Below are 27,139 nucleotides of genomic sequence, written 5' to 3'. Positions count from 1 at the left end.
TGTGAAGATTGATGATGGCAGGCTTAAGCTTTCGCTCAGCCTTAGGCATACTGTACTTAAAATGATATGGTTAATCTACTAACCCATGAAGTTAGATGGCCATAGTGCCAAACATTCAGTTATTGATTTGAAGTTGTGTACAAACAAAAGCATTACAAAATATCTAGTGTTCTACACACTACTGTAATAATTAATGATAAGCAGTATAGTCTTTCTTTCCAACCTGGAAGGGAAGGAATTGAATTGTTTATCACAAGCTGGGATAGATATCCCGGTCTTTGCCATAGGGAAATATCTTGTCTAAAGATATGTGCACTGAGGTGATGTCATATAGCACTAGTCACATTATGACATCAGAAGTTATATACATAATGCCTGGAAATACCTAAATTCTATTCATCATTTTCCAATATCTTTTAATGTGATAGGTTAGAAAAATGATCTTACATCATTGTCTGCCTGGGAATGACAGCCGTTTCCCTAACCCTTGAGCAAAATCAAGCCTGATGCTGGGCTTCAATTTCTCTGTTGTCACTTGGGTAGGGAAAACAATATCTTAAACAGGCAGGCATGTAAGATCCTTGTAATCAGAGGCCTCCGTGTGGGTTGGGGTGGAAATAAAACTTAGTCAATTGAATGTTTAACAAGAGCTGTCCGTAAGACAGCCAAGCTCGACTATTCGAAATATTGTCACAGAAGCAGGAAATTATTACCCAAAATGTTAAATATCAAAAGAGTTTAAGTTCGAAAGGGGACATAATTTGACCAAAATACATATCAAAGTTATGGGACTTGATGCTATCAACTAGTTTTATAACCCCGAAGAAACATGTTAGGTTTAAATTCAATATCTGCATTAGTTTTGGAGATAGTAACTTGCATGTAAACTTTAACCAGAATTTTCTAAGTCCAAAAGGGGGCATAATTTGTTCAAAATACATGTTAAGAGTTATGGAACTTGACCTAGTGAGGCTGGTAATTGACCTAGAAAAGGAATAAATAAGATTCAAAGCTATATGCCTTTTGGTAATAGCTGTATGTACTTGCACGCAAAACTTTAACCAGAATTTTCTAAGTCCAAAAGGGGGCATAATTTGCCCAAAATACATGTCAGAGTTATGGGACTTGATTCTATCAACTAGTTTTATAACCCCGAAGACACATGTGAAGTTTCAATTTAATATCTATATTAGTTTTGGAGATAGTAACTTGCATGTAAAACTTTAACCAGGATTTTGTAAGTCCAAAAGGGGGCATAATTTGCCCAAAATACATGTCAGAGTTATGGGACTTGTCCCAGTGAGGTAGGTAATTGATCTAGAAAAAGAAAAAATAAGTTTCAAATCTATATGCCTTTTAGTAATAGCTGTATGTACTTGCACGCAAAACTTTAACCAGAATTTTCTAAGTCCAAAAGGGGGCATAATTTGGCCAAAATGAAGGTCAGAGTTATGGGACTTGGTGCTATCAACTAGTTTTATAACCCCGAAGACACATGTAAAGTTTCAATTCAATATCTGCATTAGTTTTGGAGATAGTAACTTGCATGTAAAACTTTAACCAGGATTTTCTAAGTCCAAAAGGGGGCATAATTTGCTCAAAATACATGTCAGAGTTATGGGACTTGACCCAGTGAGGTAGGTAATTGATCTAGAAAAAGAAAAAATAAGTTTCAAATCTATATGCCTTTTAGTAATAGCTGTATGTACTTGCACGCAAAACTTTAACCAGAATTTTCTAAGTCCAAAAGGGGGCATAATTTGGCCAAAATGAAGGTCAGAGTTATGGGACTTGGTGCTATCAAATAGTTTTATAACCCCAAAGACACATGTGAAGTTTCAATTCAATATCTGCATTAGTTTTGGAGATAGTAACTTGCATGTAAAACTTTAACCAAAATTTTCTAAGTCCAAAAGGGGGCATAATTTGCTCAAAATACATGTTAGAGTTATGGAACTTGACCCAGTGAGGTTGGTAATTGTCCTAGAAAAAGAATAAATAAGTTTCAAAGCTATATGCCTTTAAATGATAGCTGTATGTACTTGCATGCAAAAACTTAACCAAGGTGTGACGCCGACGCCAGGGTGAGTAGAATAGCTAGACTATTCTTCGAATAGTCGAGCTAAAAATGAAGTGTGAAGTGTAGATTAGGTCAAAGCTAATACATCTTTTTCAATCCGTCTTTTTCATAATGGAAGTCACACAGTTTTATACCACAAGAACAAATGGAAATAACACAACAGAAATACCATTCATGTTTATAATACTGTAACTTCTGAATCAGAGATAAAGTCACACAATATTAATCTACAAAAGAATGAATGCACATTTCATGATGCATAGCTAATAATCTTTTTACAAATAAATTATTTACAGACTCTGTTCTTTAGATTTGAATCGAGAATATATCACATTTAATGAACTTTTTCAACTGAAGCCACAAATTCAAACGACATCTTGTACTCAATAGGAAATTTTCACTTCAATAGTTCATGTGCAGGTTTGAAACCAAGTGTGTGAAAATTTCTAATTTCCTCTTGTTTTATTTTGTTATTTACTGTAAAATCGCATAATTCTGAGGGCACAAATATAGCCATGAAATTGAAAACGAGCCCCCCCACTCCACATTCTTAGTGATTTCACACTATCTCGAGGTGTATTTTTTAGCTCATCTGCGCTATTGTTATCATTTGCTGTCCATTGTCATCCATCCACACTGGTCTTCAAACAACATATTTGGTCAAAGTTGATGAAACTTGGCCTAGATTGTCCTGTACCAAAGTTTTTCAAATAGGAATACCTTTAAATAATTTTTTCTAATAAACTGCTAGATGGATCTTCATCATACATCTGTAGGATCATTAGGTCCTCTCCCAAACATTTTAAATGGCCCTTTAAATTGGCCCCTTTTAGGGACTGCTAGTGCTAAAAATAACAAAACCTTTAAATAACTTCTTTTGAACTGCTTCATCAAACTTGGTCTGTAGCATAAATATAAGGTCCTCTCCTAAGTAAAATGCTGGCACTTGGCCCCTTTTAGTGACCTACTGCCTCTAGAGCTAAGAATAGAAATGCCTTTGAAACAACTTATTCTTATGAACCACTTGATGGATCTTCATCAAATATGGTTTGTAATATGGTTTGTAGCATTATCATTAAAGCCTTCCGAACTTGTTTGAATCGGCACACTTGGCCTGCTAAAGCTAAAAATAGTAGAAAATCTACATAAACATCATCGACATTTGGAAAGTTCGCAAGCTTAAGTTTGAACCTGAAATTATCACATTTTTACCCACTACCAAAATTGTTAACACTATGTTTAAACAAGAGGGCCATGATGGCCTATGTCGCTCACCAGAGTTTATCAGGCCTACTGACCTAGTTTTTGACCCAAATCACCCAGTTTCGAATTTGACCTAAAGATCGTCAAGACAAACATTCTAACCAAGTTTCATATAGATTGAGTCACAACTGATGCCTTTAGAGTGTTCACAAACTTTTCCTTTGATTTGACGATGTGACCTAGTTTTTGACCCCACATGACCCAGTTTCACACTTGACCAAGAAATCATCAAGACAAATATTCTGACAAAGTTTCATAAATATTGGGTCACAACTGTTGCCATTAGAGTGTTCACAAGCTTTTATTTTGATCTGGCCTACTGACGTACTTTTTGATCCAACATGACCCAATTCTTTGACCTAGAGATCATCAAGACAAACATTCTGACATAATCTCATAAAAGTAGAGTTACAACTGTGGCCTCTAGAGTGTTCACATGCTTTTCCTTTGATCTGGCCTACTGGCCTAGTTTTTGACCCTAAATGACCCAGATTCAATCTTGACCTAAAGATCATCAAGACAAACACTGACCAAGTTTCATAAAGATTGAGTCAAAATTGCGGCCTCCAATGTGTTCACAAGCTTTTCCTTTGATTCGACCGGGTGACCTAATTTTTGACCCTACAGGACCCAGATTCGAACATGACCTAGAAATCATCAAGAAAATCATTCTGACCTAGTTTCATAAATATTGGGTCACAACTGTGGCCTCTAGTGTTCACAAGCTTTTCCTTTGATTTGACTGGGTGGCCTAGTTTTTGACTCTACATGACCCAGATTCAAACTTGACCTAGAAATCATCAAGACAATCATTCTGAGCAAGTTTCATAAATATTGGGTCACAACTGTGGCCTCTGGAGTGTTCACAAGCTTTTCCTTTGATCTGGCCTACTGACCTAGTTTTTGACCCCACATGACCCAGTTTCTAACTTGAACTAGAGATCACAAAGACAAACATTCTGAGCAAGTTTCATAAATATTTGGTCAAAACTGTGGCCTCTGGATTGTTCACAAGCTTTTCTTTTGATCTGGCCTACTGACCTAGTTTTTGATCCAACATAACCCAGTTTCGAATTTGACCTAGAGATCATCAAGACAAATATTCTGACCAAGTATCATAAAGATTGAGTTAAAATTGTGGCCTCTAGAGTGTTCACAAGCTTTTCCTTTGATTTGACTGGGTGACCTAGTTTTTGACCCCACATGACCCAGATTCAAACTTGACCTAGACATCATCAAGACAACCATTCTGAGCAAGTTTCATAAATATTGGGACACAACTGTAGCCTCTAAAGTATTCACAAGCTTTTACTTTGATCTGGCCTACTGATCTAGTTTTTCACCCCACAAGGCCCAGATTCAAACTTGACCTAGAGATCACGAAGACAAACATTCTGACCAAGTATCATAAAGATTAAGTCAAAATTGTGGCCTTTAGAATGTTCACAAGCTTTTCCTTTGATTTGACCGAGTGACCTAGTTTTTGACCCCACCTGACCCGGATTCGAACCTGACCTAAAAGTCATCAAGACAATCATTCTGACCAAGTTTCATAAAGATTGGTTCACAAATGTGGCCTCTAGAATGTTCACAAGTCAAATGTTGATGCACGACGGACGCCTGGCAATGACCGGTCACAATAGCTCACCTTGAGCACTTTGCGCTCTGGTAAGCTAGAAATCAAAGGCCTGAATGGCCTGAGTCGGCTAATGATTTATGTACTGACAGTATAGTCTACCAGTTTCAGTTTGTTTTTAGTTTTTTTCTTAAAATTTCATAACACAGCTCGATATTTACCCAAAATATTATATCCGGATACGATTACAATTTTCTCCAGTTTGAACAATATATTTTACAAATTGTGATGATACGAAGACATTTAGCAGCAATTGGCAGTATCTGACATTGAAGTTTACTGTTAAATTACCTCTTATTTAAATCTTTTCATAAAAAAGTTGTTTCGTTTCGCCAAACATAGATTATCTACTTACGATTTCAAAAACTACAAGAAAATACAATTTAATGTTTCGCCGATTTGTTTATTTCTCGAAAAATAAGAATTAAAATCATTTTTAATATCAGTAGTAACTAAACAAACCAGTAAGAGCTTCTTCTTCCGATAATTTATCCGTTTACCGACTGCAAAATTCAACCCACGCAAAGTTTATAGAAATCATACGATGCGTGTTTACGTTCGATGTGGGAGAATTAAGGCTGATCAACTATGTTACCTAACGCATCCAGACGATTCAGATTTTGTTTTTAAAAAAGCATTGTGTGCGTTTCTGTAATTTTATATACGCTTATAAAATTATTAGACATGCTTATTTGCATTATTTCTATACATAATTTACGCTAATACGCATCTTATCTGGAGCCCTGCTGGAACTATTTTTTGTCTTTCGCTGGATGTTACCCAAGCTTTGTAAGCCTGCGCAATTCTTAAAATGCACATTTATGCTTAATGAGTTACATTCGAGAATTGCACAATTACAAGTCATAAATATGACAGATTACATCGTATATTGGTCATAGCAAAGGGAATTGAAACAACTTAACTTCATTCATGCAGTGAACTGTTTGAAGTTTGAGAAATCTAATGGAACTACATCCCTTCACTGTGTTATTTGGTCCATTTAGAGAATCATTGGATAGCAAGGACTCGTCAAAAGGCTTTCAGCCTTTAGCTGACTCAAAAATGTTGCCATGATTTAATTACTTTTGAACTGTTAAACTCAGGTCAGCAATTCAGGACTATGACGGCCCTCTTGTTAAAAGAATAACAACACTTATTTTAGTTGATGGTCTGTTTTTATTCTCCATATACATGGATGAGATTTTAGCACGATTGTTACATTCAAGAGTAACATAATCTAGAGTAAATATCTACAGTCTTTTTGTATCTAATGAATATATACATACGGTGCAAACAGTTTATACAGGAGCATAGGATACCTTTAACATTGTACAAATCTAATACCAGTTTGCATTCTAATTGAAATTTGTTGCATTGCTGTAGATGTTTTGTTTAAATGCCATTTTTCAACAGTATTTTAGATACGTAACGCCGAGATGCATTGTAGAATTTACATCATGGGTTGTATTAGACCGGGCAATACCTGTAAAATCTGTGTGTTTCTCATCATGCCTGGTCATTATAAACCTGTCCAATAATGCCCTGGTTTAAGGCATGGGCTGGATTATGTAGTAGTAACAAATCTGGAGTTATGTCCCTTTAACTGAAGTTACTACATAAATTTCATTCACATACATGCTGAAGTTTCTGTGCTATAATAGGAAATCTGCAATAATTTTATCAGATTGTTGATGTCTAAAAATTAACTTTTAAATTACCTTGCTGAATTTCTAAAATGGACTGGTCCATCATTCAATTTGGGCAATATCGTTTCTCATTCGAAGGGGTGTTTGCAAAAAATTTGTTGACTGAATATTGAACAGTGCAGACCATGATCCCACACAGATGTGCAGGCTGATCTTGTTCTGCACTGGTCCCAAAGGCAGAATCACTTGCTGCCAGCAAGCTAAAGGTTAAATACATTTCAGATTTGTACAATGTTAAAAGCATTTAGTGCAGATATGAATGTAACGATGTTACTGTGTATAAGACGAAATAACATTTAAATCCATTAACAACTGTAAAAATATAATAAATATCTAAAATACAATTGTATATCAACACTGTAATCCTTCTAAAAAGCCAGAGGGGGCTAAAGATAAAAACTACTTTGTAGAAAACATATTTTATGTCCTGATAGGCCTAATGTGATAAGATCAATTCAATTATCATTAATAAGAAAACCTGTAACATCAAAACTATTTTTACTTTTTGCAATGTGGAAGAAGTAGAAAGACATGCCTATCCTATCAATAACAAGAAAAATACACCTTATTGCCACTTCTTTATATCAATTATTCAGCATGAAAATGACAGGTTAACCAAAATAATGTAGGAACCAAGCCTACCTTTCAAATGGTAGCGCACACAAATTCAATCTGAAAAATAAATCCTGATTTTGATCTTTTCATACAACTGTCATGAAACATTTACTTTTTTTCTTGGAAATTACAGGATATAACAACAGGAATTCTGTTTCTAAGTAACGAAAATTGATGATTATATAATCAGTATATAGAGGCAAAACTCTTGTTTAAGATATAACTGTAGGAGACATAAAGAAAAGAGAGATATAAAATATAACACATGAGATTGCACATTTTCTTTCAAATATATACAGTATCTACACAAACATAACATATTTCTTCACATGACCAATTTATAAGATTGATCATCTGATACTGAATGCCATTTTACCACAGTGATTCCATCACTGGTTTGTTGTTTTTATCTTTAAATAGTTTTTCAGTTTACAAGACACTCCACGAAACTAACCAATGTTTAGAATCACTACCAACTTGTTCTCATCAAGTAAATGAAAACTTCCCCACATGGATCAGAGGTGGAGGAGAAATAACTTCAGGGGTACTTGCATTCAGATAACCATAAAGCCAGCATTACCGTGGGATCAACATACTTTAATAATAGTTTTGTCTTAAGCTAACTGAAAGGTTTTCCAGAAAGGCAATCTGGTAATCTCGACTTGTAAGACATTCTGTAAATTTCTGTGATCTGTACTGGTATATGACATGTAGAAAGTATCAAAGACTTTAAATAGTGTTAAAAATACCTTACACAGTTCCTCAACTTACAGCAAAATTTGGCTTTTAGTTAAAAAATATTAATTTATTATTTCATTTTTGTAGACACTTTTGCAGTTTTAAATTTTGCAACCTTGTAAAGATCTGCCGACTGTCTACAGCTTCTCTATAAATATGTCAGAAAATACATCTATAATGGTTTTCTAGATGATGAAAATGACACTATAAAACACATGAAATAAAAAAGTTTTAGATAATGCTACTGAGTATAACAGCAATGTTCTGAAAATGGAAGACTTTGTGAGTATATCTGACAGTAAACTGACTAATCCACAGACAGAATATTTTGGCATTTTCTAAAGACTACAGCTGTGATACATCTATTTTATTTTCAACTTTTATTTTCAGAAGACTAGCTCCCATCCCTGTTTGTTCTGACATACTCCTTCTATATGTTTTCTTTTCATTAACATTGGAGGTAACTCTAGCAGACTGTTTCTAAACTAACATTTTTATTGCCCTTTGCTCTGTACATATGAATGATTTAGTGGCAAATTACTTGCATCATGTTTGCAGTATTTATATAAAAAAAAACATTCAGCAAGGGAGCCAGTCTAGTACTTTTAGCTAATCAGTTACTTCTAACGTTCTGACGCACACAAATGTTAAAGAAAAAACAGTTTAATGGGGAAAAAAAAAAAACATACCAAATATACAAGAAGATTTGGCAACTTAACTATTTCATGTTTCCATTTTGCTGTACTACCACCTTAATTTTGCACAAAAAAGCTAAGATATTTCTATCAAACATTTATAGTTTCTATGCAGAAAATAAAAAGCATAAGCCTGTAATTTACACAATAATGTGCAAGTATTTCAAAGAATGCTAATATATTTTGTGTGTTTCCACCTACTCTACTGTATTTTATGTATTTGATTCCTATAAATAAATTTCTACGGAGAAAGTATAAAAAAAAAACTTAAAGTGCAAAACGCTGTTTGATTATGCTTTTATTATGCAAAAAAAAGCTATAAAATTTTATTAAATAGAACAATCAATGAGATATACATGTACAGTCCAATTTGTTCCCTTGAGCATATATAGGTACTGATGACTGGGTAAAACTTGCCATGGTTTTATTTTTGCTAATATTTATAAGTGAATGAGTGAGTTGGGTTTTACGGCAAATCGACACAAAATGGTCATATATTTATGAATTTCAATATGCATCGTGTATGTAAATACAAACAAAAACTTTTTCCAAAATAATAAATACTTCAAATAAAGCGGTTAACAATTCAGTAAATAAAGCCTATGCCAAAATGACATGATCTACTGTAATGTAAATACCTACGCTTAAACTTACTTGAAACCAGTTACCAATTTTCATAGTTTTTAAAAAAAAGACTGAACTTACCCAAATTTTTGTTAAAACTTTAAAAAGTGCCTCTGGTATAAACTTACTGACATATAAATATAATAAAAAAATATGTTAGAAGGAAAACTGCAATGAAATTTTCTTTAGCACAAAAGTAAGGACTCAACTATTCCAACGTTATTAGTAAATAAGAACTCTATGACAATTATTAGTCTTAAGGTATTGGACCCCTAATAGTAATGTTTAAAAAATGGCATTTGCTTGGTATATTCTTAAAGTTGACCATGTTTCACATCGTGTTGCAAATTTTAAACAACTTTTACCGTGCCGTTTTTTTGTAAATCTTGTATAATTTATGGTATTTCCTCACACTCAAGAAGAGACAAAATTCAATGTGATGGCCACTATCTTAAACGTTTGCAGAGAATTCATTATAGAATTAATTTTGATAAAAGAAACATCAAACTATTGTTAAACAATTATAAAACACAAAATAAAACTGTAAAATTCATTTTTGTCTAGGGTGCCTCAAGTAAACAGATTTAATGAGACAGAATTCTAACTCCAACATTGAAAAATTAAGGTCGAATCCTGTGGGTCTGTTTTGAATTTTGCTAACTTCATTCAAAAATAACCTTTTGGGCAATAGTAAAACCTACCTGCATTTCTTCCACAATATGTAATCTAAAGAATGAAGGCAAAATAGAGAACTTTTACCGCACGTAACTCAGTATTTTTAAAGATGTCTATCTCTACCCCTCCTGATTCAGAGGTAAATTCACATTGAACAGCAAAAAAACGCTTATAAAAAATTTTTTTTCCACTTTTGTACAATTCGTCCATAATTAGTCTTGAAAGAAGTAAAAACTTACTAGAAAAAAAAGGAAAACATGGGAAAAAAAATTTGGTCCCAGTGGGGTTTGAACCTATGCCCCACTGAAAATTGCAGACAAAGTAGGTTTATGATAGGAATTGAACACTCTTCAAAAAGGAGATACTCTATTACGGGTCCAATACCTTAAGAAATAGAGATTTTAGTATCCAAGGGATATGCGCTAACTTTTCATGAACTTAACTTTGAAATGACAAACATAGGCATATGAGAATGTAACATGTATTTTCAAGAATAAGGGCTTGCTAAACAAAAATTAACTCAAATTTTATCCAAAAACCTGTATTTATATCTGACCTGCAACTTTTTACCCTAAAACAGGCATCTGGTCACAACTACACCCTGTCTACATGATCTGCACTGGTCCCAAAGGCAGAATCAATCGTGTTCAGCATGATAAGGGTTAAAGATTCTTTATAAAGGACATACATGTACACCCAAAAGATCCTTTTCTATTTATAAAGGAATATTCAAAAGCCTAAAATCAAGACCGGTCCTGAAAATTTCAGGCTTAAAAGAAATAATTATCATACATTCTTCTAAAGTGCCTTTCTATGGTACATATTGCACATACGAGCTATTACTGGTCCTATGACATAACAATCTAATGACATCAACATATATATTTGACTAGATCTGTATCAAACACTTGTAGAAAATAACTAAGATAGCTGTTTAAAGGTAATATAATGTATAACTATAAATGAAAGAAAAATATCTGTGAAACTGCCATCATCTGGATACAATCTTTATTTCTGATTTATCATGTAGATTAAATGGCTGACGTAAATTTGTAAAATGTCCTGTCACAGACTTCTTCCCAGAATAATAATACAATGTAATTTTTCAAAACTCCTGTTTACTTGTTGAGGTATTTACAAATGACAGCAAATTATGCACGCTAAAAGCTTTGTGCCAGAATGTATGAACTATTTCGCTAAATACTTGACATTGTTTTATTATTCTTTACTTCTGTAAGAAAGTTCTATTATGCATAAGAACGAGTAAATGCTTGACAATAAATAAATGCTGAACTGAACATCAGTATAGAACACAGTAGTCTCCCTTAGCTTTCAACATTTACTTGAAAGTTGACGGAGAAGTGGATTTTGCTGGAACATTATCTAAGTTGGTTTCTAATCTTTTTGACAAGTCTGGAGACCTTGTTGTTGGTTTCTTCATTACTGGGGGTTTAACTTTAATTGGGGGTTTGGGTTTTTCTGCAATTGGTGGGGAAAATGTGTGCATGTGTGAAGTCTGCATTGATTTTATATGATGCTCCTCTAGGCTGAACTTTCGACCTGTTGATGGCACTGAAGTTGACATTATTTCATCTTTTTTCAAGTTTTGAAATGTTGACATCATTGGTGCTGTTTTCATAAGAGAATCGGAAGTCCTTTGAATCTCTGTTGTGTATACTTCTGAGCTTGATATATTCCGTGGCATCGAAGCCGCTTTTTTCAATGTACCTTGATTAGACTTAGCAAATGTTTCTGCCGCACTAATAGGACTGTCTCTATCACTGCCATCTTGCGGTGAAGAAGAGTTCGACCCCTCGGGGAGGTCAAGCACCAAATCTGGAGTATGTTTAGAAGCCGCTTTTGACTTTTGTAGCGGTAAACTCATTCTCTTATCAGAAGACTGCTGAAGTTCCAAAGATCTCACATCAGACATAATTTCTGCTAAAACTGTATCCATACTTGCTATCTCTTCCGATGCACTTGAGCGATTTGATGTTGTTCGATCTGGACTCGACTGTTGACGTTTTAGAAGTTCTACTCCTTGGCCTAGATTTAATCTTGGCCCCTGGTCACTTTTAACACTTGATCTACTATCTGACATACGACTACTGTCTGTGAACATTGACTGACTCATTATATGGCCAGAACTTGTTACGTTACCAACGGTAACAGTAACCTCATGTGTATCAGTATCAGTTTCCGTTTCTTTAATCTCCGTCTCGAGGACAGGAGGTTTTAAACACGGTGCTGATTGTGTGCTTAAATGGTCTGTGGATTTCGATGTTAGTGAAAGTAGCGAAGACGATGAAGTACTTTTTGAGTCTTCTGATGAGATACTCTTCTTGTCTTCAGGTCTGAAATGGGTTTATATAGTTTTAACAACTAATAATGCAATTTTAATATCAATATAATGAAATAAATTCAAAAGCTTTTGCTTCTTGTTCGTCAAATAAGCTCAATCTTATATTGAACACAAAATGCTTGCTTCACGCTTAACAGAAATGTAAATTGCATTATACAATGGGGTGCTCTTGTTGTTGTTTTTTAATTAGCTATATCTCATTATCTGCCCTTATAAACAGAATGCCAAAAAATGTTACTTCAGAGCATGTGATTCAACTCTAACATCATTTACATGAAAACTTATTGCAAACCTAATCATCTTTTATAAACAGGAAACGGTGTGTCTGATGCAACCATAAACAAACTTAATGCAACCTTTAATGAACCATACTAAATGTGACCATTACTGAAAAGTAAACAGTGTGCTTGACAGGACCTTTAACAATCTGTAAAATGCTTGATAAAGAACAGTAACCAGCTTGCTTGATGCCACCTTTAACAAACAGAAAACAGTGTGCATGATGTACACAAACAAACAAACAGAAAACAGTGTGCATGATGTACACAAACAAACAGAAAACAGTGTGCATGATGTACACAAACAAAAAGTAAACAGTGCATCTGATGCTACTTGTGACCAATAGTACCAGTAAACAGTGTGCATGAATTCATACTTACTGATGTTTTATGGCAACATAGTTAGATGGAATAAGACCTTCCTTTCCCGCAAATGCTCCTTCCCACCATTCTGCCGAGGCCTTTGTGTACAGAACTAGATTATCTCCCTTCTTGAAGGACAACTCTCGCTCCGTTCGACCTTTGAAGTCATAGAGTGCGGTTGCCTCATACACTTCAGTATCTGTGACAGATGGAGCAAAAATTGATTTCTTATCAATATACTTAAACATAAATGTCAAATAAATGTTCCAGTTCAATATGCTATAATAACACAGCAAGTTAATCATGCATTGTACTGGAAAAGAATCAAAAACTGAATATTTTGTCTTCTTACACACCATTAGCTCACCTTTACATGTGTTGAAAATCTATCTAGATCAAATGTCTTTTTATCTGTTATAAAGTTCATTCAGGTTTCATGAATAATATGTATGCAACATTTCAGTACATCGGCTGATAAACCCCGTATCATTGAAAATGTCTATCTTACAACCTGGTTCAAAGGTTACTTAACAAGTTTGGAGACCAGTCTTAAACTTCTGGCATTTGATTGGTTGATTCTGATTTCAGTCTTGAAATTGACCAATGGCAAGGCTGCATATTGAGAAACCTTAGAACCAGGTAATGAAGTAACAATGTGAAGATAACAGATCCCTTTTCCCAAAAACATGAGAAAACTGCATCCCCTACAGCATATATCAGTGGTAAAAATGTTTCTGTTTCTCAAACAAATCATGAATATTCCCTAGACTATAATAAGCTTTTTCACATAAAGTGTCAGCCCACAACCAATGTCCTAGCAAGCTGATCCGTTATTCAATAGAACTATTCCTGAATATTTCCTAGGATACATCAACAATGCATATTTTTTAATGATACTAATCCTTATAAAATTAAGTATATTTTGAAATGTATGAAAAACACCCATAAATAACTCAGCTTGGTCCCTGTATAACACTGCCATAAAGTTATAACATTGCAAAAATAGTACAAGTACTTTAAATGCCATGAAATCAAAATGCTATTTTTATACATTTATTTCTTTGAAATTCATTCTCAAATAAATGTCAATCTAGTTTTAAAAGTACAATGAAATACATGCCTTTTAAAAAAGATGAACTTAAAATGAATATACAAATACTACATTGGTAAATTAAAAACAATCAGTCGGAGAACAGTATACATTTGAACTGCGTCATGAGAAAACCAACATAGTGGCTTTGCGACCAGCATGGATCCAGACCAGCCTGAGCATCTGCACAGTCTGGTCAGGATCCATGCTGTTTGATAACAGTTTCTCTAATTGCAGTAGGCTTTGAAAGCGAACAGCATGGATCCTGACCAAATTGCGCAGATGCGCAGGCTGGTCTGGATCCATGCTGGTCGCAAATGCACTATGTTGGTTTTCTCATGGTGCGGCTCATTTAGAAGTCACTAATTAGTCTAGGCATTAGCAAGTTCTACAACTTAAAAGCATCATTTTAAACTGTATGTCTGACTATAACAAAAAATTAAAAACACTGAACATTAGAGACAAAACATTCTTGGGTAAGAGGTAATAATTTTATAAGGCAACCTCAAGCGAATGATGGATTAAAATTAAACAATGTGTTTATGAAATACTGTATGTTGCGGTTTAATGCAGTAAAACATATTTGGTTTTGACGTATAGTATAGGTAATACGGAGACTTTCCATTTGATGAAGACCCAATGAAGACGTCATGTTTTATATCTGGCACCAGCAGGCACCTGGGTAGAACCAATGACCTTCCATAAGCTAGCCAGAGAGCTTACTTAGCAAAGAAGTAATTATATAAACTTTTTACCCTTAATGGCTTAGTATAATACATAAAACTTCACAATTTATGACAGACAATGAGACATAAATTTGGATATTTGCCACAGGCTGAGTTTAAAATATTCCTAACAAAATCCACATCCTAAACTTTGCATAATGCAGCCATTAGTTTCTTGGAACAATGACACAAAAAGCATAGCAGATCATGAAAAACTCTAAACAAATGACCATGACGAAAATATTTGTAAGCTGCAAAAGAAATGCTATGAAAATAGAGGCAAAATTGCTGCAGCTCGAAACAAAAGTACACAGAATACAGGGACAACAAGTGGAGAATGGAGCACATGTAACAAGTTTACTTGGCTCACGGATATACACGAGAAGTGATTTCAAACTTGAGATTGCCTTGTTTTCACATGACTGGGTTAACAAGACACTGACAATGTAGTAATTTAAATCTTACCCATGATTGAATCTAATATAATCATACATATAAACATAAGACCTTAATAAAAACGCTATCATAGAACAGTGTTTATATAACTTGTAATGGGCGATATCGGTCAGTTAATTCCCCTGATTGAACAGGTGCGTGTATAGGTGGCGCTACATGCGAATTGGTCCTAGAAAAGATTGTTTACATTATTTTCATCATAATTCAGTCGCTGTCACTTCAAACTATATTAATAGATTTGGAAAGTATCCGATAATGTCATCAAACTTCAGCTGTTTATCCCTAGAGCAATTGAGGAAAGAGCTTTATTTATATTTATTAATATTCTATGCCTTGAAAAATATGAGACAAGCTGTATTAGGACTGTTCTAAAGTGCATTTTCTGTGTGTCAGTTTTTTTGTTTTTTTCGGACTGTATGATTGTTATGTTTTTTAATTGTGATAATAAATGCTTTTATTCAGCTTTAAAGTATTTTTCAGTATTGAAATGCCCTCCTTGGAAAATCATTTTATCATTGTGCAAGTATTCAGACTATATTCTTAAAATTAGGATCAATATAGACAGTGTATATTCCTAAAGTTACAACTTCATCGGAAAGATTTGCATACATAGCTGAATGCAATTATAATAATAAGTACTGTAAAATGTTAGAATATATGCCCTTGTGATAAAATGTCTCTTCAATTTTCCATCAGCCCAGTTTATTATTATAGCTGTTTTCTAATATATTTCATGAAAATATCCAAGAGGCATAAATGATCTCTATTGACAAGTTGACATACCACGTGTTAATTTAATTTTATGGTGCTGCCTCTTAAATTTTCAGTCAATTCAAATTCACAGCAACTTGCCCACATAAAGTGAAAATATAAATTTTTATATTTGATAAAAACACTCGTAGGATTTTTAATACACAGACCACAAATTTGTAAAGCTTTAAAAATAAAAACAAATGTGAGACCTATCAGACATTATTTCAAATTGTTAAAAGTATTAAGAAAACTTATTAATATACACATTACATTAACACCAGACTGACCGATATCTAACACCTAAGTGGGAGCAGGAAGTGTTAAGTCTGCTTCAAGGACATATTCTTGAACCCCATAGAGTTAACATGACACATGGCATGCACATTTTTATGATATTAACAGTCAGTATGCAGCCAGTGGATAGGAAATTTTATGCAAACTTAATGTATCCAGTGTAACCATTGTCTATTTGAATCAAAACTTCCATTCAGGGGTAAAATTTAGCAATATTTTCAACTAGCTACGTTAGCTAGCCCCTCTTTGCTTATACGTAAATTAAACGGAAATGTGACTCACTTAAATTAATGCTACAACAATAATTCTTTTATATATTACTAGCCAGCATTTTGAAATGATGTAATTTTTACAAGGCTTTAAATTTTATGTTAAAACAGAAGAAACAGCTATCCAAATAGATGATATTGATAAATTACATGATTAGAATTATTTCTTTTTAAATACTTTAATTACTTTTTTATTCAGCTCTCAAACGCATGAAAGGTTAAGAAAGAGTTTAACACTATGATAAAAGCCGAGAGTACACCGCATGATAGGACCTATTCGCCAGTAGCGACACCTGTCAAATCATTTGGGAAGATAACTCAGCGAATGCTGCTATTGTAACTGTACGAATAATTATAAACTTTCAGGAAGACAAAAACATCTCTGTTGATTTCCTGTCAAAATAGAGTTCTTTACTGTATGCAAAACCACTAAGAAGTTTGCCAACTATATAATTATAAGCCATATAATACTCTAAATTATATTGTTTCCAACACAAATGCAGTTTTAAAAGGAGACGTATAATTTATGCAGCAATTATTTACCTTCATCATCATCATCATCACTCTGTATGGAACTCTCCCCTTCCTCATCTTCCATACCATCTAGGGAATCTTGTCTGTAAAATATTAATCATCATCATCAACAGTGCCATCACTTAAACATTTTTTTTCATCATCATCATAATAATAATCATCATCACCATCATCAGAGTTGAGATTTTTAGCATATACAAGTACAGGAATGAATGTTCCTGAAACACATTTGTCCTGTGAAAATAGTCTTATCATTTAATTTAATGTTGTTGCACATATCAGTACACCCAACTTTTTAATCTTACAAGTTTATCATGGATCAAAGATGGATTTATTATGGTTGAGAGGAAAAAGAAATGAATGAGTGGTGTGTTGAAATTTCCTTTTAAATATATCTAAGAGACATTACACATATGCAAAAAAGTATAAAATCATAAATTTTCTAGAATCTTTCTTACCCCATGTCAACAATACATTTCTCATAGACCTCTCCCCCGTCATTTGGGAATATCTCATCCTGGTTACGGATGATAGTTTTGATCACTTCATTCACATTGGTCTGGAACGTGACCTGGTCCCTGTCTGGAGGTATAGGGATCAATGTGGGCCCAAAACATATGGCAAGATTATATGGGTCCATCATGTTCTCGTCCGAATACTCTGATAAACTGAAACATAAGTATAATGTACAATACTCTGATAAACTGGATCAAGTAATTTAGAATACTATGATAAAACTGAAACATACAACATGGAGTACTATGATAAACTGAAACATGTGAAATACTATGACAAACTGAAAACATATAATGTGGAGTGCTCTGATAAACTGAATTGTATAATGTGGAATACTCTGATAAACTGAAAAATATAATGTGGAATATGTTGATAAACTGAAACATATAATGTGGAATACTTTGATAAACTGAAACATATAATGTGGAACACTTTGACAAACTGAAACATATCATGTGGAATACTTTGATAAACTGAAACATATAATGTGGAATACTCTGATAAACTGAAAGATGTAATGTGGAATACTCTCCTAAACTGAAACATGCTGATAAATAAAATGTAGAATAGTGTAATAAACTGAAACATATAACTTGAAGTACTATGATAAACTGAAACAAATAATGTGGAATACTATAATAAACTGAAACATTGAAAACATGTAATGTGGAATACTCTGATAAACTGATAAATAAAATGTAGAATAGCCTAATAAACTGAAACATATAATGCGGAGTACTCTGATAAACTGAATAATATAATGTAGAAAGAAGCTGCCATGTTAAACTGAACTAGAATGTGTCTGTAGGACACAGGGTGTGCCCCCCCCACTGGTACATTTGTCACAAATAAGGGGAAATCATTCAAATGTTGCAGTCTTAATGGCGTATAGCCTCAAAACAAACAAAAGCACAGCCTTGCGGGTGCTGACGCTCATCTGATTTTTTTTGTGTAATAGAAATATTGTCCTACCCATGATTTTCTAAGTCTAAAAAGGGCCATCATTCTTGCAAAAAGCAGGATAGAGTTATGTTTCTTGATGTACAGTGTCCACTTACGATGGTGAAAAACTGTTGCAAGTTTTAAAGTAATAGCTTTAATAGTTTATGAGAAAAGTTGACTTAAACAATACTCAACCAAGAAAATGATTTTCTAAGTCCAAAAGGGGCAATAATTAATGCAAAATGCAGGATGGAGTTATGTTGCTTGCTGTACAGGGTCAGCTTATGATGGTGAACAAGTGTTGCAAGTTTCAAAGCAATAGCGTTGATAGTTTAAGAGAAAAAGTTGACCTAAACAAAAAACTTAACCAAGAAATCTGATATTTTCTAAGTCCAAAAGGGGCAATAATTATTGCAAAAAGCAGGATGGAGTTATGTTGCTTGCTGTACAGTGTCAGCTTATGATGGTGAACAAGTGTTGCAAGTTTCAAAGCAATAGCTCTGATAGTTTAAGAGAAAAAGTTGACCTAAACATAAAACTTAACCAAGAAATCTGATATTTTCTAAGTCCAAAAGGGGCAATGAATCTTGCAAAAAGCAGGATGGAGTTATGTTTCTTGCTGTACAGGGTCAACTTATGATGGTGAACAAGTGTTGCAAGTTTTTTTAAAGCAATAGCTTTGATAGTTTAGGATAAAAACTGACCTAAACATAAAACTTAACCAAGAAAACTGATTTCCTAAGTCCTAAAGGGGCAATAATTCTTGCAAAAAGCAAGATGGAGTTATGTTTCTTGATGTACAGGGTCTGCTTATGATGGTGAACAAGTATTCCAAGTTTCAAAGCAATAGCTTTGATAGTTTAGGAGAAAAGTTGACCTAAACATAAAACTTAACCAAGAAATCTGATATTTTCTAAGTACAAAAGGGGCCATAAATCTTGCAAAAAGCAAGATGGAGTTATGTTTCTTGCTATAAAGGGTCAGCTTATGATGGTGAACAAGTATTACAAGTTTCAAAGCAAAAGCTTTGATAGTTTAGGAGAAAAGCTGACCTAAACATAAAACTTAACCAGGCAACGTCGATGCAGACGCCGACGCCGACAACCGCTCAAGTGATGACAATAACTCATCATTTTTTTTTCAAAAAATCAGATGAGCTAAAAATTATGAAATGGATTCATTACTCTATATCATATACTGTTTGAGCTATGAGCATCACAAACATAAAATCCACTATTTTGGCTATTTCAAGGGCTATAACTCTGTAATAAATGCTAAAATTCTCAAGAATAATGCCAAGTGTGCAAGGTCACATTATGATAAAGACTCAAGCAAGATTTCATGAATTTACATTAAAATACTTTTTGGGAGAAGCACGTAATTAGGTGAAAATGTGCATTTTTTTACTATTTCAGGGGCCATAACTCTAAAAATAGGGGGCGGACCCAGTTGAAAAATAGGAGGTGTGCAAGTTCATATCATGATAATGATTCACACAAGGTTTCATGAATCTATATCAAATACTTTTTGAGCTAGGTGTGTCACAAGGTGAAAATGTGCATTTTTGACTATTTCAGGGGCCATAACTCTAAAAATAGGGGGTGCAGCCGGACCAAAAATAGGAGGTGCGCAAGTTCATACCATGATAAAGATTCATGCAATTTATTTATTTTTATTTTGTTGGGTTTAACGTCGCACCGACACAATTTTAGGTCATATGGCGACTTTCCAGCTTTAATGGTGGAGGAAGACCCCAGGTGCCCCTCCGTGCATACTTTCATCACGAGCGGGCACCTGGGTAGAACCACCGACCTTCCGTAAGCCAGCTGGATGGCTTCCTCACGTGAAGAATTCTACGCCCCAAATGAGGTTTCGAACCCACATCGATGAGGGGCAAATGGTTTGAAGTCAACGACTCTAACCACTCGGCCACAGAGGCCCCGAAAGTTTCATCAATTTATATCAAATACTTTTTGAGCTAGGCATGTCACAAGGTGAAAATGTGCATTTTTGACTATTTCAGGGGCCATAACTCTAGAAATAGGGGGCGGACCCAGATGAAAAATAGGAGGTGCGCAAGTTCATATCATGATTAAGACTCATGCAAGGTTTCATGAATCTGTATCAAATACTTTTTGAGCTAGGCGTGTCACAAGGTGAAAATGTGCGTTTTTGACTATTTCAGAAGCCATAACTCTAAAATTAGGGGGCGGAGCCAGACCAAAAATAGAAGGTGCGCAAGTTCATATCATGATAAAGACTCATGCAAGGTTTCATTAATTTATATCAAATACTTTTTGAGCTAGGCGTGTCACAAACTTCGGACGGACGGACGGACGGACAAGAGCAAATCTGTATGCCCCCACCACTCATGGGGGGGGGGGGGGGGGGGGGGGGGGGGCACAAAATACAATCTACTGTGAAAAACTGAAATGTATAATGTAGAATGCTATGATAAACTAAACTTAAATGAAGAACCTGCAGGAAGCATTTTCTTGACACAATGAGGTCTTATCCTGTAAAATGCCTCACAAAATTTAAATTATTAAACATTTTGATTACAAAAGACTATGTTGAAAGCACGGACAAACTGTATTAAACAAAATTAAGATCATACACTTTCAGTTTTTCAGTACAACAATTTCAAGTTAAACACAAATACCTATCATGTGACCTACAGACATGATACAATATGCAAGAAAGAGCATCAAAAGAAAGGAAACATTTGCCGAAACTCTAACAAAGTGACGTTGACATAGAGAGAAAGCTGACTTACTGATTAAGGAATGCAAAGAGGTATCTCATCACTATTATGATAGGTCGTGGTAGAGACAGAAGTAGTTCCTTGATCTTGTCTATCTTTGCTTGTTCATCTAACACTGTAATGTAAAACATCCATACAGCATGATATTTCATATGCTCAACACAAACCTATTGTTTCTGCTTTTCAATCATAAATCTATATTATCCTTTAAACTGCTACATTTCTTAAATGAACTTGTCCATCATTCAATTTGGGCAATACCATTTATTATTCGGTGGGGTGTTTACTGAAAATTTACTGACTGAATGAGTGAATAGCGAACAGTGCAAACCAAGATCAGAATGCACTGTAGGCTGATCTTGGTCTGAACGTACTGGTCGCAAAGGCTGAATCACTTGCCATCAGCAGGCTAAATATTATAGTAATAATTAAAAATTATTTTCTTTATTTTTTTCTTCTTTTCTTCAGTTATAAATTCTGTTTAAATTTTACAATTTCTAGAATACAGCGACTTTTGGAGTCAATATCTATAGGCATTAAATTCTATAAACAGAATGTATATGAAGTAAAATAATTTGATTTCATATTAAACTATATTTATCATGTTGGAAATATAGCCAAGATGACATTGCATTTTGTGACAATAATCCTGCATGACTTTCCTTTCCTATCAATGCCATTCCTGTACAATTTTTGTTTTCTTATATTACTTTGTTTTTTTTTTCTTTTAGCATTACTTAATAAAGAAGCAGGTTTTATAACATCCTTTTCACCTGACAATGTATTTATACTGTATACATGTGATATTAAACCCATTGTTATAATATCGTGCTGTATATGTTGTTGAAAGAAAATATATAAAACCAAAACGTTTATTCCAATAATAAAATTCAGGAGCCACAAAACTAAATTCAGGAGGCAGAAATTCCAAATCAATTTCTAGGTAATATAATCTCCATCATCCCTTATACTGAAAATAAACACCAGCAAGTCTGCTTCATATATAATATAAAGTCTCTATGGTTCTAAAAAAAGGCTGAAGGATATCTATGAACAAATTCTGTATCTAAGAAAAAAGATCTTGTAAAACATTATGTAAGCTTCAAAAAATAGAAAAAAACACAGAACACACTGATTCTACACTTTCATAAGAACTGTTAAAGAAACTGCAAAACATAACGAGTTATTTTTCTTCACCTATACTGCATATATTAAACTTCATTATGAATTCTATAAAGTGTCTGTTTAATTTGCATCTTGTTAACAAAGTATTACAGACTAGAAACACGTGTCAGTAAAATTTAACTTAGAAGTCTAAATTTGGGATCACTGAAAAATGTGGACCTAGATTAAAGGAGAATACAATCCTACTTGCCACAAACATGTCAGTCATTTATTGTAATTTTTCCAAATGCAAATTTTACCTCAAATTAATTATTTTCACCAGCTAAAGAAAAGATATCAAAGTAAAATACTAACTACTGCAAGCTATCAGCTCATCAAACAACGGGAGTGGAAATAATGGTGGTTTGAGCTCTCGGAAAAACATTTTGAGCACGCCAGCTGCCGAGTTGATCTTCTCACAAGCATCTTCTTCATCCGCTAACGGATCATCACCTACACACAGATCAAATTAAGTAATATTAAGCAATTCAAACTGCAGCTAAGGAAGCTATGTAGATATAACACAAGACAACATATCCAGAGGTCACAAGTTGAATGCTTGGGTCTCTGAGGGAGGGGAGCAGTGGTCTACTGATAACTGCATCGACCGCTCAACCAGGAGATTGTGGATCTGAGCCCCACTGGGGTCACGGTCATACTTTCTCACATGACACTAGCGCTGGTTTTTTAAGGAAGCAGACTCAAGAGGGATTCAAATAAGCCTCAGACTTTATCACAATTGAGCTAAAATAAATCAGTATGAACTAGAACTGCTTTTGAGGAAAGCGCATGTCTCCCACAACTGCCTAATCATCTGAATAGTAGTATATGAGTCAACCATGCACTAAGACCTCAACTGCCTTATCAGACTTTCAGTGCTTTGATTATCAAAAACATTTTGTCCAAGTTTGGTGAAGATCGGATGAGAAATGTTCTTCTTAAGAGTGTGGACAAGATTTGTGACAGACAGACGCACACACAGACAGGAGTAAATCAATATGTCTCCCACACCACTGTGTGGTGGGAGACATAATTAAACTACATGTCCTCTGAACATCTGGCTGAAACACTCTAACCAAAACATTTGTGTATTTGTCATCTCCCACATCCAGTTCCTGTAAGGATGTTTACTGGTATGTTTTCAAAACTGTTGAAAAAGGCATTACACAAAAATGAAAAGAAAAATGTATTCACTCTATTTTTTCTTCTTCTTAAGCTATTAGTCTGATTTCAGAGCACACAACTGTTGAGCTATCATTAATTAAACACAAATAGAAAATAATCAACTGATTTCATATCTCTTGATCAATACAATAGCAGGAATAAAAGCAACGATTTAGGTTGCTGTAACTGATCTGGAATTAATCATGAATGTCAAATTGATGAATGGTTTTAAAGCAAATATCAAATAGAGAAAAGCAAGAAATTCAGTACCATTCCAATGATTGCTCGCAAAAATGGTGACTGTCAGTTACATAAAATGAACTGTGCCACGAGAAAACCAACAGTGCATTTGCGACCAGCATGGATCCAGACCAGCCTGCGCATCCACGCAGCCTGGTCAGGATCCATGCTATTCGCTAAAAGTTTCTCTAATTGCAATAGGCTTTGAAAGCGAACAGCATGGATCCTCACCAGACTGCGCGGATCCATGCTGGTTGCAAATGCACTATGTTGGTTTTCTCATGGTGCGGCTCAAATATTGACTTTTCTTTCAAAAATAAAGGAATAAATTCTCTAGCAAATACCATCGATTTTGTGAGATTTATATGACAGAAGTATACAAGAAAATGATGGAAAATACCTTTCTCGAATGCATTCTTGAGGTCATTGATTTCGACCTGTGAGCCCGGGATTCTGAAGATACCCTGATGATGCATGCCATACAAGTTTAATACACGTATACAACTCTTCATCACTGTCGGAATCTCAAGTCCCGAAGCCTGTTATTATACAAATATTTATCTGAACAACAAAAACTGAAAAGGGTACTCCTTGTTAAATTTACACAATGAACTTAATTAACCATTATTTTTTCCCCAAACATGTTTGTTTTTAATCTATGTAAATGCATTACCAAAAAATAAAAATAAAATATGACCTTTAATAATCATTTTGATAATGATATTTTTTTTACCTTGCTTAGATTAATATCCATAAAAGTAAATAAAACCCAAAACTATTGTCAATACACATAATCAGAATTTCCAAAACAACAAGCATGTTAACAAGAGCTGTCCTTAAGACAGCCAAGCTCGACTATTCGAAATATTGTCACAGAAGCAGGAAATTATTACCCAAAATGTTAAATATCAAAAGAGTTTTAAGTTCGAAAGGGGACATAATTTGACCAAAATACATATCAGAGTTATGGGACTTGATGTTATCAACTAGTTTTATAACCCCGAAGAAACATGTTAAGTTTCAATTCAATATCTGCATTAGTTTTGGGGATAGTAACTTGCATGTAAAACTTTAACCAGAATTTTCTAAGTCCAAAAGGGGGCATAATTTGCTCAAAATACATGTTAAGAGTTATGGAACTTGACCCAGTGAGGTTGGTAATTGACCTAGGAAAAGAATAAGTAAGTTTCAAAGCTGTATGCCTTTAAATGATAGCTGTATGTACTTGCACGCAAAACTTTAACCAGGATATTCTAAGTCCAAAAGGGGGCATAATTTGCCCAAAATACATGTCAGAGTTATGGGACTTGGTGCTATCAACTAGTTTTATAACCCCGAAGACACATGTGAAGTTTCAATTTAATATCTGCAGTAGTTTTGGAGATAGTTACTTGCATGTAAAACTTTAACCAAGATTTTCTAAGTCCAAAAGGGGGCATAATTTGCCCAAAATACATGTCAGAGTTATGGGACTTGACCCAGTAAGGTAGGTAATTGATCTAGAAAAAGAAAAAATAAGTTTCAAATCTATATGCCTTTTAGTAATAGCTGTATGTACTTGCACGCAAAACTTTAACCAGGATTTTCTAAGTCCAAAAGGGGGCATAATTTGCCCAAAATACATGTCAGAGTTATGGGACTTGGTGCTATCAACTAGTTTTATAACCCCGAAGACACATGTGAAGTTTCAATTTAATATCTGCAGTAGTTTTGGAGATAGTTACTTGCATGTAAAACTTTAACCAGGATTTTCTAAGTCCAAAAGAGGGCATAATTTGCTCAAAATACATGTTAAGAGTTATGGAACTTGACCCAGTGAGGTTGGTAATTGACCTAGGAAAAGAATAAATAAGTTTCAAAGCTATATGCCTTTAAATGATAGCTGTATGTACTTGCACGCAAAACTTTAACCAGGATATTCTAAGTCCAAAAGGGGGCATAATTTGCCCAAAATACATGTCAGAGTTATGGGACTTGGTGCTATCAACTAGTTTTATAACCCCGAAGACACATGTGAAGTTTCAATTTAATATCTGCAGTAGTTTTGGAGATAGTTACTTGCATGTAAAACTTTAACCAAGATTTTCTAAGTCCAAAAGGGGGCATAATTTGCCCAAAATACATGTCAGAGTTATGGGACTTGACCCAGTAAGGTAGGTAATTGATCTAGAAAAAGAAAAAATAAGTTTCAAATCTATATGCCTTTTAGTAATAGCTGTATGTACTTGCACGCAAAACTTTAACCAGGATTTTCTAAGTCCAAAAGGGGGCATAATTTGCCCAAAATACATGTCAGAGTTATGGGACTTGGTGCTATCAACTAGTTTTATAACCCCGAAGACACATGTGAAGTTTCAATTTAATATCTGCAGTAGTTTTGGAGATAGTTACTTGCATGTAAAACTTTAACCAGGATTTTCTAAGTCCAAAAGGGGGCATAATTTGGCCAAAATGAAGGTCAGAGTTATGGGACTTGGTGCTATCAACTAGTTTTATAACCCCGAAGACACATGTGAAGTTTCAATTCAATGTCTGCATTAGTTTTGGAGATAGTAACTTGCATGTAATACTTTAACCAGAATTTTCTAAGTCCAAAAGAGGGCATAATTTGCTCAAAATACATGTTAGAGTTATGGAACTTGACCCAGTGAGGTTGGTAATTCACCTAGAAAAAGAATAAATAAGTTTCAAAGCTATATGCCTTTAAATGATAGCTGTATGTACTTGCATGCAAAAACTTAACCAAGGTGTGACGCCGACGCCGACGCCAGGGTGAGTAGAATAGCTAGACTATTCTTCGAATAGTCGAGCTAAAAACTAAATGCAACTTCCATTACAGTATTCACAAAACTGACATGGAGTACTTTTGAAGTGGTTCCAATAGGTGCCGACCCTATCTATTTTGCAGTGTCTGCAGGAGCTTGAAAAAGAACCAGTAAGATACATCTGTTATCTCCTTATTTAGACAGGGGCACTTACAAAGAAAGTTTTCACCTAACGTTTTGTTTCACAGTCACTATAAACCTAAATTATACCTCGATATATTCTTCTAGATTGCCGCCAAAGAGTTTGGCTGGACCTATGTTAGGATTTCTACCGATTCTTCTCTTCTTTGGTTTGGGAGGTAGTGATGGTGGTCTGAAAAAAGAACAAAATTAGAAATTTCAGTTATCTTAATAAGTCAGACTTTCTT

General features: G+C 34.4%; 1 protein-coding gene across 6 annotated transcripts in view; it reads right to left on the bottom strand.

Moving 5' to 3' along the window:
* Nucleotides 1-6,132: 6,132 nt before the first annotated feature.
* Nucleotides 6,133-27,139, bottom strand: part of LOC123529692 (SLIT-ROBO Rho GTPase-activating protein 1-like) — a 117,289-nt gene continuing 96,282 nt past the window's right edge. For all 6 annotated transcript variants that reach the window (XM_053521992.1, XM_053521994.1, XM_053521991.1 and 3 more), the window contains 8 exons: nt 26,982-27,084; nt 24,347-24,485; nt 22,858-22,995; nt 21,391-21,493; nt 17,615-17,824; nt 17,166-17,239; nt 13,054-13,234; nt 6,133-12,386 (listed from right to left, as the gene is read on the bottom strand). In XM_053521992.1, coding sequence (XP_053377967.1) covers nt 11,372-12,386; nt 13,054-13,234; nt 17,166-17,239; nt 17,615-17,824; nt 21,391-21,493; nt 22,858-22,995; nt 24,347-24,485; nt 26,982-27,084 — 1,963 coding nt within the window. In that variant the 3' untranslated portion in view covers nt 6,133-11,371. The remainder of the gene's footprint in view (nt 12,387-13,053; nt 13,235-17,165; nt 17,240-17,614; nt 17,825-21,390; nt 21,494-22,857; nt 22,996-24,346; nt 24,486-26,981; nt 27,085-27,139) is intronic.

The sequence above is a fragment of the Mercenaria mercenaria genome, chromosome 13 (genome assembly GCF_021730395.1).
Source record: "Mercenaria mercenaria strain notata chromosome 13, MADL_Memer_1, whole genome shotgun sequence".
In the NCBI taxonomy this organism is placed as follows: Eukaryota; Metazoa; Mollusca; class Bivalvia; order Venerida; family Veneridae; genus Mercenaria; species Mercenaria mercenaria.
Note: the sequence above shows the minus strand (reverse complement) of the source record. Positions and strands in the feature narration are given on the sequence as shown.